The 12,764-nt window shown below is 41.9% G+C and overlaps 1 protein-coding gene across 3 annotated transcripts in view; it reads left to right on the forward strand.

Moving 5' to 3' along the window:
* The first annotated feature begins 3,607 nt into the window (after window positions 1-3,607).
* Window positions 3,608-12,764, forward strand: part of LOC311040720 (ankyrin repeat domain-containing protein 10-like) — a 454,992-nt gene continuing 445,835 nt past the window's right edge. For 2 of the 3 annotated variants that reach the window (XR_014600291.1, XM_084051068.1), the window contains exons 1-2: window positions 3,608-3,964; window positions 8,743-8,895. Coding sequence is in view for 2 of the 3 variants with exons in the window: in XM_084051068.1 (XP_083907194.1) it covers window positions 3,758-3,964; window positions 8,743-8,895 (360 nt within the window). In the remaining variant the exon portion in view is untranslated. The remainder of the gene's footprint in view (window positions 3,965-8,742; window positions 8,896-12,764) is intronic. The other variant, XM_084051069.1, reaches the window with a different exon arrangement.

Consider the following 12,764-nt stretch of genomic DNA (forward strand, 5'->3'; position numbering starts at 1 on the left):
TTTTTACACCTGTGCCGCTTAGCGGAGAGTGTGGCGTTGTAGAGGGGGTCTCCCCGAACGCGTGAGTATGTCACAAGTGTTGGCACACGTGTCCGTCTCCGGTCCAGTGTCCAATTGGTATAGCCTACGCACTGAAAGCGGCACTTTTCTGACCTCTGACCTCACTGGACGGTCCGCCACACTTTTTTTTACACCTGTGCCGCTTAGCGGAGAGTGTGGCGTTGTAGAGGGGGTCTCCCCGAACGCGTGTGTATGTCACAAGTGTTGGCACACGTGTCCGTCTCCGGTCCAGTGTCCAATTGGTATAGGCTACGCACTGAAAACGGCACTTTTCTGACCTCTGACCTCACTGGACGGTCCGCCACACTTTTTTTTACACCTGTGCCGCTTAGCGGAGAGTGTGGCGTTGTAGAGGGGGTCTCCCCGAACGCGTGAGTATGTCACAAGTGTTGGCACACGTGTCCGTCTCCGGTCCAGTGTCCAATTGGTATAGGCTACGCACTGAAAACGGCACTTTTCTGACCTCTGACCTCACTGGACGGCCCGCCACACTTTTTTTTACACCTCTCCCGCTTAGCGGAGAGTGTGGCGTTGTAGAGGGGGTCTCCCTGAACGCGTGCGTATGTCACACGTGCCCCCGCAAATAGCTATCTCGTGTCCAGCGCCCAATTTGTGAAGTCTATATGCACTGAAAATTGACCTTTTCTGACCCCTGACCTCACTGGACGGCCCGCCACTTTTCCAAATACACCTCTTCCGCTTAGCGCCGAGTGTGGCGTTGTAGAGGGGGTCTCCCTGAACGTGTGCGTATGTCAAAAGTGCTAGCGCCAACAGCCGTCTCCTGTCCAGTGTCCAGTATTGTCTGAAAATGGCACTTTTCTTACCTCAGGCCGCACTGGGCGGCCTGCCACTTTCCTTTTTTTTACAAATTATCTCTCAAATGTTCACCAGCATTCTGTACTGGTCTGTATCCATTTTCTATCAAGTTTATGGGCGCTCAGTTATGGAGAAGTACCCACACACACACACACACACACACACACACACACACACACACACACACACACACACACACACACACACACACACACACACAAACTACAAATTTACTAATATTTCTGTCCTCTATCTTTTTTATGCTGTGTTTCCATGTTGTATATATGTTGTTAAATAATATACATTTTTAATGATTTTTTTCTGATTACATTTGTATTTGTATTGTATTTTAGTTTTTAAATAGGTGAGATCAACTTTATAAACCCCAAATTCTTCTTTTTTTTTTTATCTCACCTGCACTATCTACTATTATTATTTGTAGCATATTTTGTGGTCTCTTTTATCATTGTTTATTTGCTTCTGCAATAAACAATATTATTTCATCATCATTTTCCAAGAGTGACCTGGCCTAGAGTCAGCATTATTACAACAATGGACAAACAATACAAAAACAATACATATATATATAACTAACACAAATCAATATCCAGTTAAAGTGCAAAACAGTGCTAAGTGCACATTTAATGGGGGTCAATAGCCAATTTCAAACTGGAACAACCATTTAAAAAGACATACTGTACATCATAAATGTATTTTTTAAATACAATTGTGTCTTTTTTTTTAAACTTGCCACTTAGAAGTGTTTTAGTATGAGCCATTTAAAAGGCATACATCATAAATGTATTTTTAAATTAGATTTGTGTCTTTTAAAAAACATAAAAAATTCACGATCTTATTTTGAAGGCAACCGGAACCCTTATTTCTGCTAGGTCGAAAACCGGAAGTCCAATTTCTGCTGACGGAACGGAGCTATGTTTGTCACAGAGCCGTTTCCCTTCAAGTGAAATCCACTCCGGGATTTGTCCCTCTCTGAGGCTGAGCGGATCGAGGGACCACACATCTTTTCCTCTTCCTTTGTGTGTACACTACAGCAGTGGTGGAAAGGAACTGAGTACATTTACTCAAGTACTGCACTTACTTAAGTACAATTTTGAGGCACTTTTACTTTACTGGAGTATTGCCAGTTTTCAGTACTTTTACTTCTACTCCACTAAATCTCAAATATTGTACTTTTACTCCACTACAATTAGTGTAGTGGAGTCTTCAAAAGACTTCTTTTATACATTTGAAAACGTGTGAAATGGGACATTCTGCACAATGAGTACTTTCTGCTATTGGTACTTTAAGTACATTTTGATGCCTTTATACTTTTACTCAAGTCAATTTTGAATTCCGGACTTTTTCTTGTAACAGAGTATTTCTATATCGCAGTATTGATACTTTTACTTAAGTAAAAAATGTGAATGCTTTTTCCACCACTGTTCCTTTGTGTGAGTACAGCACAGTCTACAGTAACTGATGAGTAAATTGTACCACAGCTGGGCACGATATGACAGGAAGTGGATTCAATTACCCTTCAAAATACAGGCATTATACTCAAATTTAGTATTACAAGCTTACTACCATTGCGGGACTACACTGACATAAAACATTTGTGGGAATGTTTTTTTCCTGAAAACAGGCCGTACAACATATTCTGTTTTCTTATTACTCAAAAAACATTGCTGCATGCGTATATTTATGGTTTATTTTGAAGTCCACCACCGGAAACCTCCTTTGTCTTGGTTTATCGCTGACAACCATGACACAAACGGTCGGTGTGCGTCCAGTGTTGCCATGTCGGCTTATTATAAGCGACTTTGGGCTTCTTGTTCTGTAAAGTTACTCGTACAAATTTGTAGTTGTGGTTAATTGGGCTTGTTTCTAACGTGTACTTGCTTATTTAGGCTTGCTTCCACATTTTTTAATTATTTTTCAAACCAGTGGTTCTCAATATTTTCATGATTTGTTTTTTTGTGCCCAGGGAGCATTTGTGTGGTTAGAATGTTTAAAAAGATATTCCACATTTTATTGCAAGAGCTTTTGAAAATAGCAGATCTACAAGCTCACAACACGTTGGCAGCGGTGGCCTAGTGGTTAGAGGGGCGGCCTTGATACCGGAAGGTCCCTAGTTCGATTCCCCAATTCATCACATCAATCATGAATCACCGCTGAATAGCCCTTGAGCAAGGCTTCCATGCAGGGTCCGGCTGGAAACAAGCTTCGTGCTTAGTCCGACACCCTGGGTAAACAACAAACTTTGCTTTGCTTTGCTTTGCTTTGCTTTGTTGCATCGCGAAGCGTTGTGAACTTGTAAACGCATATCGGTTTAAAAAGTGCTCATGTGGCCTAAATTGCTTCTTTTGCGCTTGTTTTCCTAGAACTGGTTGCTTATTTCTCTCACAACATATGGCAACACTGTGTGCGTCTTTCTTCCAAGCCCCCAGAACCGCGGAGAATGGTTGAAGCCTCAGAAGCCTGGTGACTAAATCTGGTATTGCAGGGCTTGTGCATTTGGGACGCTACTGCGCTTGCTTCTATTGTCTGAAATGCTAATGCGCCTGCTCTATTGCCTCCGAAATTGGAGCCAATTCAGGAAGTAAAGGTACTTCTTTGTGCTTCATGCGCTTGTGAGCAACTTTCATTGAAATGCATAGGTAGGGGCGGGGCAGTCCGCCCTCTAGATATAGATTAACTAACTCTACGCTTTCTTCATTTCAGCGCACGGCCGCCGGTGAGAAGCTGCTATCACTCTGGCCGGGGAAGAGAGCAGCAGCGCCACACACAACAAAGAAAGAGAACCCCTTTTCTAATTCACCCGCCACATTAATTTGTGTATACTTTCTTTGTTTGTGTGATTATTCCACCGTCATAATTCATCATGTCCGTCGTCGTCGGACTGGAGTCTAGTGGCTTCTCCAGTGAGGAGATCCTGAACGTGCGTTTCCCGCTCCACCGCGCGTGCAGGGACGGAGACGTCTCTGCGCTGTGCGCGCTGCTGCAGCGCTGCACGGACACCGCGCACCTCAACCAGGAGGACTCCGTCTACGGATGGAGCCCCATCCACTGGGCTGCGCATTTTGGGAAGGTATTATTATTATTGTTTATAGGATACAATACATAGCGCTGGCCCATAGCGTTTAGAAGGAGTTCTCCCTAACGCTATGTTACTTTCGTGCCGTTGACCGAACACCCCTGGTGGCGCAGGCTGCGCAGTCTCTCGTCTGTAGTAGAAATTAAAAAAATGAACATTCGCTACTCACCAAAACAAAGACGGGTTTAAGATGTTGAAAGCCTACTTTCCTTAGTCGGAACACTTGGAGTCCCCCACCTCACGTCTAAAATACACATTTTGGACAGAAAATAAAATATTCGGCCGGATAGAACATTGTTTTAGTTGCTCCACTGCGCCCCCTACAGATCTGGTCAATGTGATTCTTCTACTGACAAGATCCGTAGGGGGCGCAGTGGAGTAACTAATTTTTCCCCCCATCCGGTGGAATATTTATTTTCTGTCCAAAAAGTGTATTTCAGACGTGAGGTGGGGGGCTCCGAGTCCAAGTGTTCCCACTAAGGAAAGTAGGCTCTCAACACATTAAAGCTGTCTTTGTTTTGGTGAGTAGCGAAAGTGTATTTTTTATTTTTCTCTACAGAGGACAGGCTGCGCAGCCTGCGCTACCGGGGGTGTGCGGGCAACGTCTCCTAAGTATCTACCGCTATGGACCAGACAGAGCTAAGCCTCAGTTATACTTAGTTGCGTGCTCAGTAAATAGCAGATATTCAAGCTCTCAACGCGACACAAATGTGACGCGTTTTGAGCTTGTAGATCTGCTATTTACGGCACGCAACAGAAGCGTGCAACTAAGTATAAATCAGGCCGTGGATGTTAACAAAAAAGACTCGTTAATGACAAGAACTAACGTTTTGGTGCATGTTTTTAATAATTGGGCACCAGCTTGGCTGTTTTGATGTATTAGTTGTGCCGGGATAATGATTTACAGCAGGGTTTTTTCCCTCCTCCTCTCCTTGTTTTATGCAGTGGTGGAAAAAGTACTCGATTTTTTTTACTTCAATAAAAGTATCAATGCTGCAATGTAGAAATACTCTGTTACAAGTGAAAGTCCGAAATAAAAAAAATACTTGAGTAAAAGTACAAAAGTATTGGTATCAAAATATACCTTAAGTAGCAAAAGTAAAAGTACTCATTTATGCAGAAGGTCCCATTTCACAATTTTTCAAAAGTATGAAATGTATAAAAATACATTGAAAATAGCCAAAGTTTAAATAGGGCATAAGTGGTTAATGTATGTTTTGTAATAATAATAATAATAATAATAATCTACAAAGTAACTAGTAACTATACGTTTTTAATTGTAGTGGAGTAAAAGTACAATATTTGTGTCTGAGATGTAGTGGAGTAGAAGTAAACATATTGCAAATTGGAAATACTCCACTAACTCCAGTAAAGAATAAGTACCTCAAAATTGTACTTTAAGTACAGTACTCGAGTACATGTACTTTCCACCACTGGTTTTATGATGATTTTTCAGAGCTTTTGATTGGTTATGGCTGTAACCAATGAGCGCCCAGGCGCCAAAACAAACGCAAGTCAAATAAAGCCAGCCGGCCCTCCTCCTCCTCCTGACAGAATCTGAGCCAAGATCATAAAACACAAACAGTCCAGTTTGTCTTGGCACTGTGCCAGCCTCGTGCTGGGTTACTTAACCCCTTCTGCTCTCCCACTAGAGACAGACAGTGCACACAGAGTGCACAGTGATCTGATCTGATCTGACGACATGAAAATGTGTGTGAGGCGTTATTTTCGGCCTGCAGGGCCAGTGGCTGAGGAGGGTACATACTGTACAGTAGTGGTTCTCAATTTTTTCACGTCAAGGAGCCCCAAATTGATAAACATTTGGCCGCGCACCCCCACCTGAAACTGTGTTGTGCCAGGGACCCCCAGAAGCAAAGATTTGTGTTAAAAATGTTGGGCTTTTAAGAAAAGATTTGCACACATTTTCAGGATTTTTCAAAAATAGCAGATCTACAAGCTTGTAGCGAGGCACTCGGTGCCGTGCTACGAGCTTGTAGATCTGCTATTTTTTAATAGCCAAAGTATAAAATATGGATAAAGGGGTTAAAATGATTGTGCTTTATTAACATGTTTTTTCCGGGGACCCCATGGTATCCCCCCAAGGACCCCTGGGGGTCCCCGGACCCCACTTTGAGAACCAATGCTGTACAGTATGTCACCATTTCTGTATGCTTAGAGTTAAACCAAATTTGGAGTTTTTTCCCTCTGTCATTATTTAATAAGGAAGTGTTTACTGGTCTCCAGGGAGGGGAAATTACTTCTCTGCATTCGCCCAGCAGATGGCTGCTCAGATGATGAACACCTGGGGCAGCTGTTAGGGGTTTAAGTGTCTTGCTCAGGGTTACTTTGCCATGTAGACTGGGCGTCTGTGCGAGCCGAGAGTTGAACCTGCAACCTTCCGATTCCCAGACGGCCTCTCTACCCACTCAGCTACACCCCCCTGTAGATACATAGGATATCCTTAATTGCTCAGCCATACATTTCACACCTAAATAGATTTTGTGACTGGGATTATGAATATATATTGTTGAGGGAAAAACAAACAAACAAAAACGTCCAAGTCACTCAATTTGAGTGGAGTCCAAGTCAAGATACATTTACATTTCAAATCCGTAATCAACAGCATATGTAAGTGTTTTGCACTATTAATAGATCTATCATTTAAAAAAAGATAGTATTTAGGGCCTAAACTGTTGATTTTCAAGTCCCAACATTCAAATAGGTATAAGGAATACAGGCCTACTAATACAGTAAAGGCTTAACCCCTTAAAGTAAACCCTCTACTTACAAACTAATACTTAGTTGACTGGGGTCGGCTCTGTACTTGGTCCGTTCTTTTTTCTCTCTACACCAAACCTCTTAGCCGACAATTGCAGATCTACAAGCTCACATTGTGTTGTAAGCTTGTAGAGCTGCACATTTCGGCGAATGTTCCCCCCCAGATCATTAGGGATGCTTGAGTTCAAAACCTTGTCAAGAAACAGATCCAGCCTGTTTTCATCTAACAGCTGGTGAGACATATTGGCACTGACCTGTGGTGCACTGCATGTGCAGACTGTCTGCAGCACACTGACTGGGTGTTTTATTTTTTTGTAAGAAAGAAGAAAGTGAAGTGAAATGAAAGCTAATACTATTGGACATCCGCTGAGTAAGTGGTTTTCACAGCTCCACTTGAATCAACACGCATGTTAGCGTGCAGTGGTGGAAAAAGTACTCAAATGTTTTACTTAAGTAAAAGTATAAATACTGCATTGTAGAAGTACTCTGTTACAAGTACAAGTCTGGAATTAAACATTTACTTGAGTAAAAGTACAAAAGTATTGGTATCCAAATGTACTTAAAGTACCAAAAGTAAAAGTAATAAAATGTTTGAAAATAGCGGCTATTTTCAAATAGCCTAGGTATAAAATAGGTCTAAAGTGGTTAATGTATGTTTTATAACGTTATAATTTATGTCTGCAAAGTAACTAGTAACTAAAGTTTTCAAATAATTGTAGTGGAGTAAAAGTACAATATTTGCCTCTGAGATGTAGTGGAGTAGAAGTAAAAGTATTGACAATTGGAAATTCTCCAGTAAAGTAAAAGTACCTCAAAATTGTGCTTAAGTACAGTACTTGAGTAAATGTACTTAGTTACTTTACACCACTGTTAGCGTGGCACAACGGCGAGGGTAGATGAGACAGAGGGGTGTCTGTGTGTCTGTACCTGTGTGCACGTGTCCGTGTCCAGCACCAGCATATATTGACGAGGTTTCACATGATGGTTTCTTTTACTGAGGTTGTATGTGTGTAGCACATTTCACATGATGGTGGAAACGAGACAGAAGATGGAGAGGAGAGAGGGAAAGGGAGAGAGTTATAGGTGTGACAACTTCCATTCAGTGCCTCAAGAGACCAGCATGAAGGATACTCATTTGTTAGACAGTGTACATATCAGTCTCATATACAGTGCACTGTTAATGTACTGTCTGTACATTATCCATTGGCAATAGTGCAGATGTCTATTGTCAGACTCGTAAGTACGAATTTGTACTTTATTCTTCTTATCTCTCTATTCTTACCTGTACCTCTGCTGTGTTTCTGCTGTTGCTGTTATGACATCTGAATTTCCCCAAGGGGATCGATCAATAATGTTTTATCCTGTCTTTGTTCAACTCAGTGGTGTCAAGTTTTAAAATGTCACTTTAGGGTCAAATGTTTTCTTTTATAGCACTATATGACTGTGACTGCGTTGGAAGAGAAAGGGATTCAGCCGGGCTGGTTTAAAAAGATAAGGTGTGCATGTTTGCCTGGGAAGCGGTAGCTCCCGCCAGATGACTTGGGGAGTGGCAGTGTCTAGGGCTGTACCTTGGGCGGGAACCCAGTGGGAAAAGTGATTCATGGGTATTTGAACTCTGTCCACAGTGGCGGGTGGCCGCTGGCTGGCCTCTGTAATACAATAACCTTATTGTAGATTATGTTGGTGATACTGACGTGTATTTAGCCCCAAACGACACACATTCTGGTTCAGTTATTGTTATACAGTCACGCATCATTTCCTGTGACCGATTGCAGCACGAGGAATATGAAATGTCACTGGCAGCGGTTTGCTAATAGACTGTGGTGCCGTGTGACACAATCTATAACGAATCAATAACGGATGTGTGCTGTGCTCTCAGCATGCAGTGAAGCCTTTTAATTGATCTTTTGAGCCGTGCAGTGTCTGCATTCTCCACTCTACCTTCTTCCTCGACTCACTTTTCCACTGTTTTGTTCTCAAACATGTGCACACAGCTGGAGTGTGTCATGCGCCTGGTGCAGGTGGGATGTGAGGTGAACGCCGTCACCACCAAGTTCGCGCAGACACCGGCACACATCGCTGCCTTCGGGGGTCATCCGGAGTGCGTGCTTTGGCTGCTGCAGGCCGGGGCTGATGTGAACAGACAGGTGGGTGGTCCCCGTCCGACCTCCGTTCAGAAATACTTTGAACAGCCGCCGTGCATCTACAGCAGGCGTCTTAAAAGTTTTTCAGCCCAAGGACCCCCTAGCTGAGAGAGTGATGAAGCAGCGACCCCCCACTACATATTGTATAAAATTGTGTTGCAGATTAAACTTTTTCATAGATTTCATAGATAGCTTCATAGACTTGTTTGACAGCACTATCATCAGTAGTATGTTGGATTCATGTTAATGTGTATTTTCTGACATTTCACCACTTAAACCGCCAATACTTAGTAAACTTGACCTTTCACTCTGTGCTTGGTTCTCTTTTCCCCCCTCTACACCAAACCTCTATGCCGAAAATAGCCGATCTACAAGCTCACAACGCCTTGCAGCGTGAGGCGAAAAAAGTTCCAATCACTCAAAAAAATTGGCGGCCCTCTTGTAGTAACTCTGAGGACCCCCTAGGGGTCCCAGACCCCCTGTTGAAGACCCCTGATCTACAGTATAAAAATAAAAAATAAAACAAAAAGTTCAGCGGTGTTCAACTCTGATCCATGCATGGAGCCTGCAATACTGCAGCTTTTCATTTTAGCCAACCAATCAGAGACACCATGTGAATGCAACTATTTACATTTGAATCACCTGCTAGAATAGGACATTTGCAGTGTCCCCGTGGGACCAGAGCCAGGGGCCAACAGCTTCAGCTGTTTGTAGATTACTGAAACGTAGAATTATACTTGATCCATGTGTGAGAAACATGTTGGACAGCGATAAGAGCTGGCGTTATTATAGTTATTTTTACATTCAACCCGTCATCCTCTACTACTGTACAGTACACACCCTCTGCTATGGGTGGAGTGATTTGTACATGTCACGGTATGATACTTACCCTGGCACAGAGGATACCAGTTAGTTGACTTAAAAGTACTCTATATGGAGAGAGTGTCAGTGCATGCTGCTTGCATTAAATCCTGGAGAGGAAATGTGTTAATTCAGTCATTCAAAAACAAATTTGATTTTATGATTGCACCCAATCTACAATGTGCAGTAAAGCATTTGCATTTAGAACTTAGTTAGTGAAGACTCCATCTTGTCCTTAAGCAAATTGCAAAGGCTTTATACTGAAATCTAAGCCTTTTCTTACTGCCTATTATTTTGGCAAGTAGTTATTACCAAGTTGGCAGCATTGATTTTGGCGAACCTACAGTATTTATAACCAAGAAACAGAGTGAGGAATGGTTTGTGGCACTGAAAGTTATATAAGCTCACTATATAAGGCTGCTGTTGACTTTATGAAACGTTTCTGTTTACAAGTGCATCCCAGACTAGAGTGAGGGTTGACATTGCAATATTTGCTTTGCAATATGTCGTGATAATTTCACTACATATGCAGATCTGAATATGTCTAATACTGTAGCAATGATAAGAGGGGGAATAAGTACAATACTGATTCAGCATTTCACTTCTGAATGCAGAATGTGCATGCAAGACCAAGAAGTAATTATATAATTATATTTATCACAGGGACTGTACATTTTTTCTTCCAGATTACTCATGAAAAATGCAAACCTTGCTAGTTTCCATCTATCCACAAGTAAAAGTGTTTTAATACAATGTGACTAACGGCCCCAATGGGCTTGTGTCAGTGTTGAAACAACATATTGTGTAGCCCTGATCAAATTGATCCTATTATGGGATTTGTCTGTTGCTTCTCCACAGCCTCAACCACGGCTCAGAGTAGGGCTGCAACTATTATTTTCTTAGCGATTATTCTATTGATTACTTTTTCAATTAATCAAATAATTGAGAAGAATTCAGCTGTTGCTTTTCAGAATTTCAATATGTAACAGATATAGGGTGATGCAATATAATATTGTACGCAACGTAATGAACGTATACATATCCCCAAATACGTACAGTAAATATACAGCAGGCGTCTCCCCAAATTGTCCCAAATGTAAAACAGCAAGTGGAACCAGATTTCACTGTCTATGGGAGTGCATCAAAATCTAATTATTGTGGAAGGCAATATGCCAAGAAATTAGCATGGTTATTGGGCAACAATTGGCCCCTAATCCTCATGTATGTTTATTAGGAAGTATCCCAGATTCTTTCAAGGTGCATAGAGAAATAGTCCAATTCCTTCTAATGTTATCTAATGACAAAGTTGGTTGGAGATGACTCTCCGTCTATTCAGTTGTGGAAATCTTTGATATCTGATGCTGCCGCTAGAGAAATTGAGACACTGTATTAATGGGAGAGCGCACCTTTTCTATAGAATCTGGGAGAAACCACTGAACCTAAAGGCATAAAGCTTAAGGTGGTATGAAGACAACTGATTGTCACTGTCCTGGTCATGTTTAATAGTATTGTTTGTCTATTGCTCTAAAACTATGACGATTACTACTGTTGAACGCTGTACGTAACTATCTGTAACTCTATGCAACCTTATAGATCAGCTGAATGCTGTATATACCTCTATGGATCAAATATGTGAATATTGTATCTAAGGATCTGAGCTGTATGTGTGTGTGTATGTGTTTTGAGCTGCGAGCTTGTACATCTCCTACTTTTGAACATTTTTGAAAGATCTTGAAAGTGTGAGAACTACTGATTTAGAAGGCATCAGCATGTAGGCCTCAGGTCTTAATGGGCAAGTTTAAGTTCTAAGTTTAAGTTCTAAGATTTAAGTAATACATTGAGAAGTTCAATTAACTGTTGCACCCGTAGCTCCAAGTGACCGAAGGTCTTCCAAACAAACCTTTATCACACTGAGAGCGGTGACATGTTGTACGTACACACTCAGCAATGTCAGCTGTCAGATACGGTCCACATCATCTCAGCGGGACGTCCGGCGGCATGTCTGTGACCTCTCATTGGAAATGGATGTAGAGGAAGCTCTTTAACATGGAAATCGGATTAGTAGGTCACTGTTGCGTAACCCACTACTTAAGCCCGTCCCACGGCTTCTAACAACATATTTGATGTTGTAATTATGCAGGGACGACAGGCACAACTGCTCTTCATCAAGGTTGATTTCACCTCGATTGATTATTAATATGCCAATAGTGATCCCAGTGGGGTGCTAGAGACCCAGATGAGACTGTTTATTTACTGTTGATCCGGGTAGTAACGTGTAAGGTGATGCCACGCGATTATGCGTGCACCAGTTAATCAAACTAATCAATTTCATCGATCATACTTTTTTCCCCCCATTTTAATAAAGATTGGATAAGATTGGATGGATTTTGGGGGGGACATTTTGAAATCTATGTATTTCTTTTCTCTTGAATACAGTAGGATAAATGGACCGTGGAGTCCAATAGGGCTGCAACAATTAGCCACTTTTGGTGTCTCTATGGGGGACAATTTAAAAAATATATTTGCATGATGGCGTAGAACGACGAAGCATAATGTAGGGCTTAAGTGATTAATCAGGCTAATCGATTTAGTCGATTATGAAGACATATTTGAATTTTTTCGTGTTGATTTGTCAATAGATAAATAAGAATATGAAAATGAAAATGAATCATAAATTATTCGATTCATTGAAAAGTGATCGACATAATTATCGAGAAGAAAATTATCGATAGTTGCAGCATTACGGTGACAGTGACACATGCAGCCGCATCCCAAATTACTCTGAGAGTTGGTTCTCAGTAGAAGTGTGCAGGCTGACCTACATTCCAGCAACCAACAGTGCAGCAGAATGGTGGCTCTGGGGCAGATAAGCCAAGTGAACGTGCCAACTAATGTGTTGAGTTCTGTTATGAATGGATGGGAGCTCGTCGCGGCGCGGGGTTGAAGAGTTCAGTGCCGTTCCTCTGACCCGACCAGACAGAGCTTTATACGGCAACATCACTCACATGTGG

The sequence above is a fragment of the Gymnoscopelus microlampas genome (assembly GCF_963454915.1).
Source record: "Gymnoscopelus microlampas genome assembly, chromosome: 24".
NCBI lineage: Eukaryota > Metazoa > Chordata > Actinopteri > Myctophiformes > Myctophidae > Gymnoscopelus > Gymnoscopelus microlampas.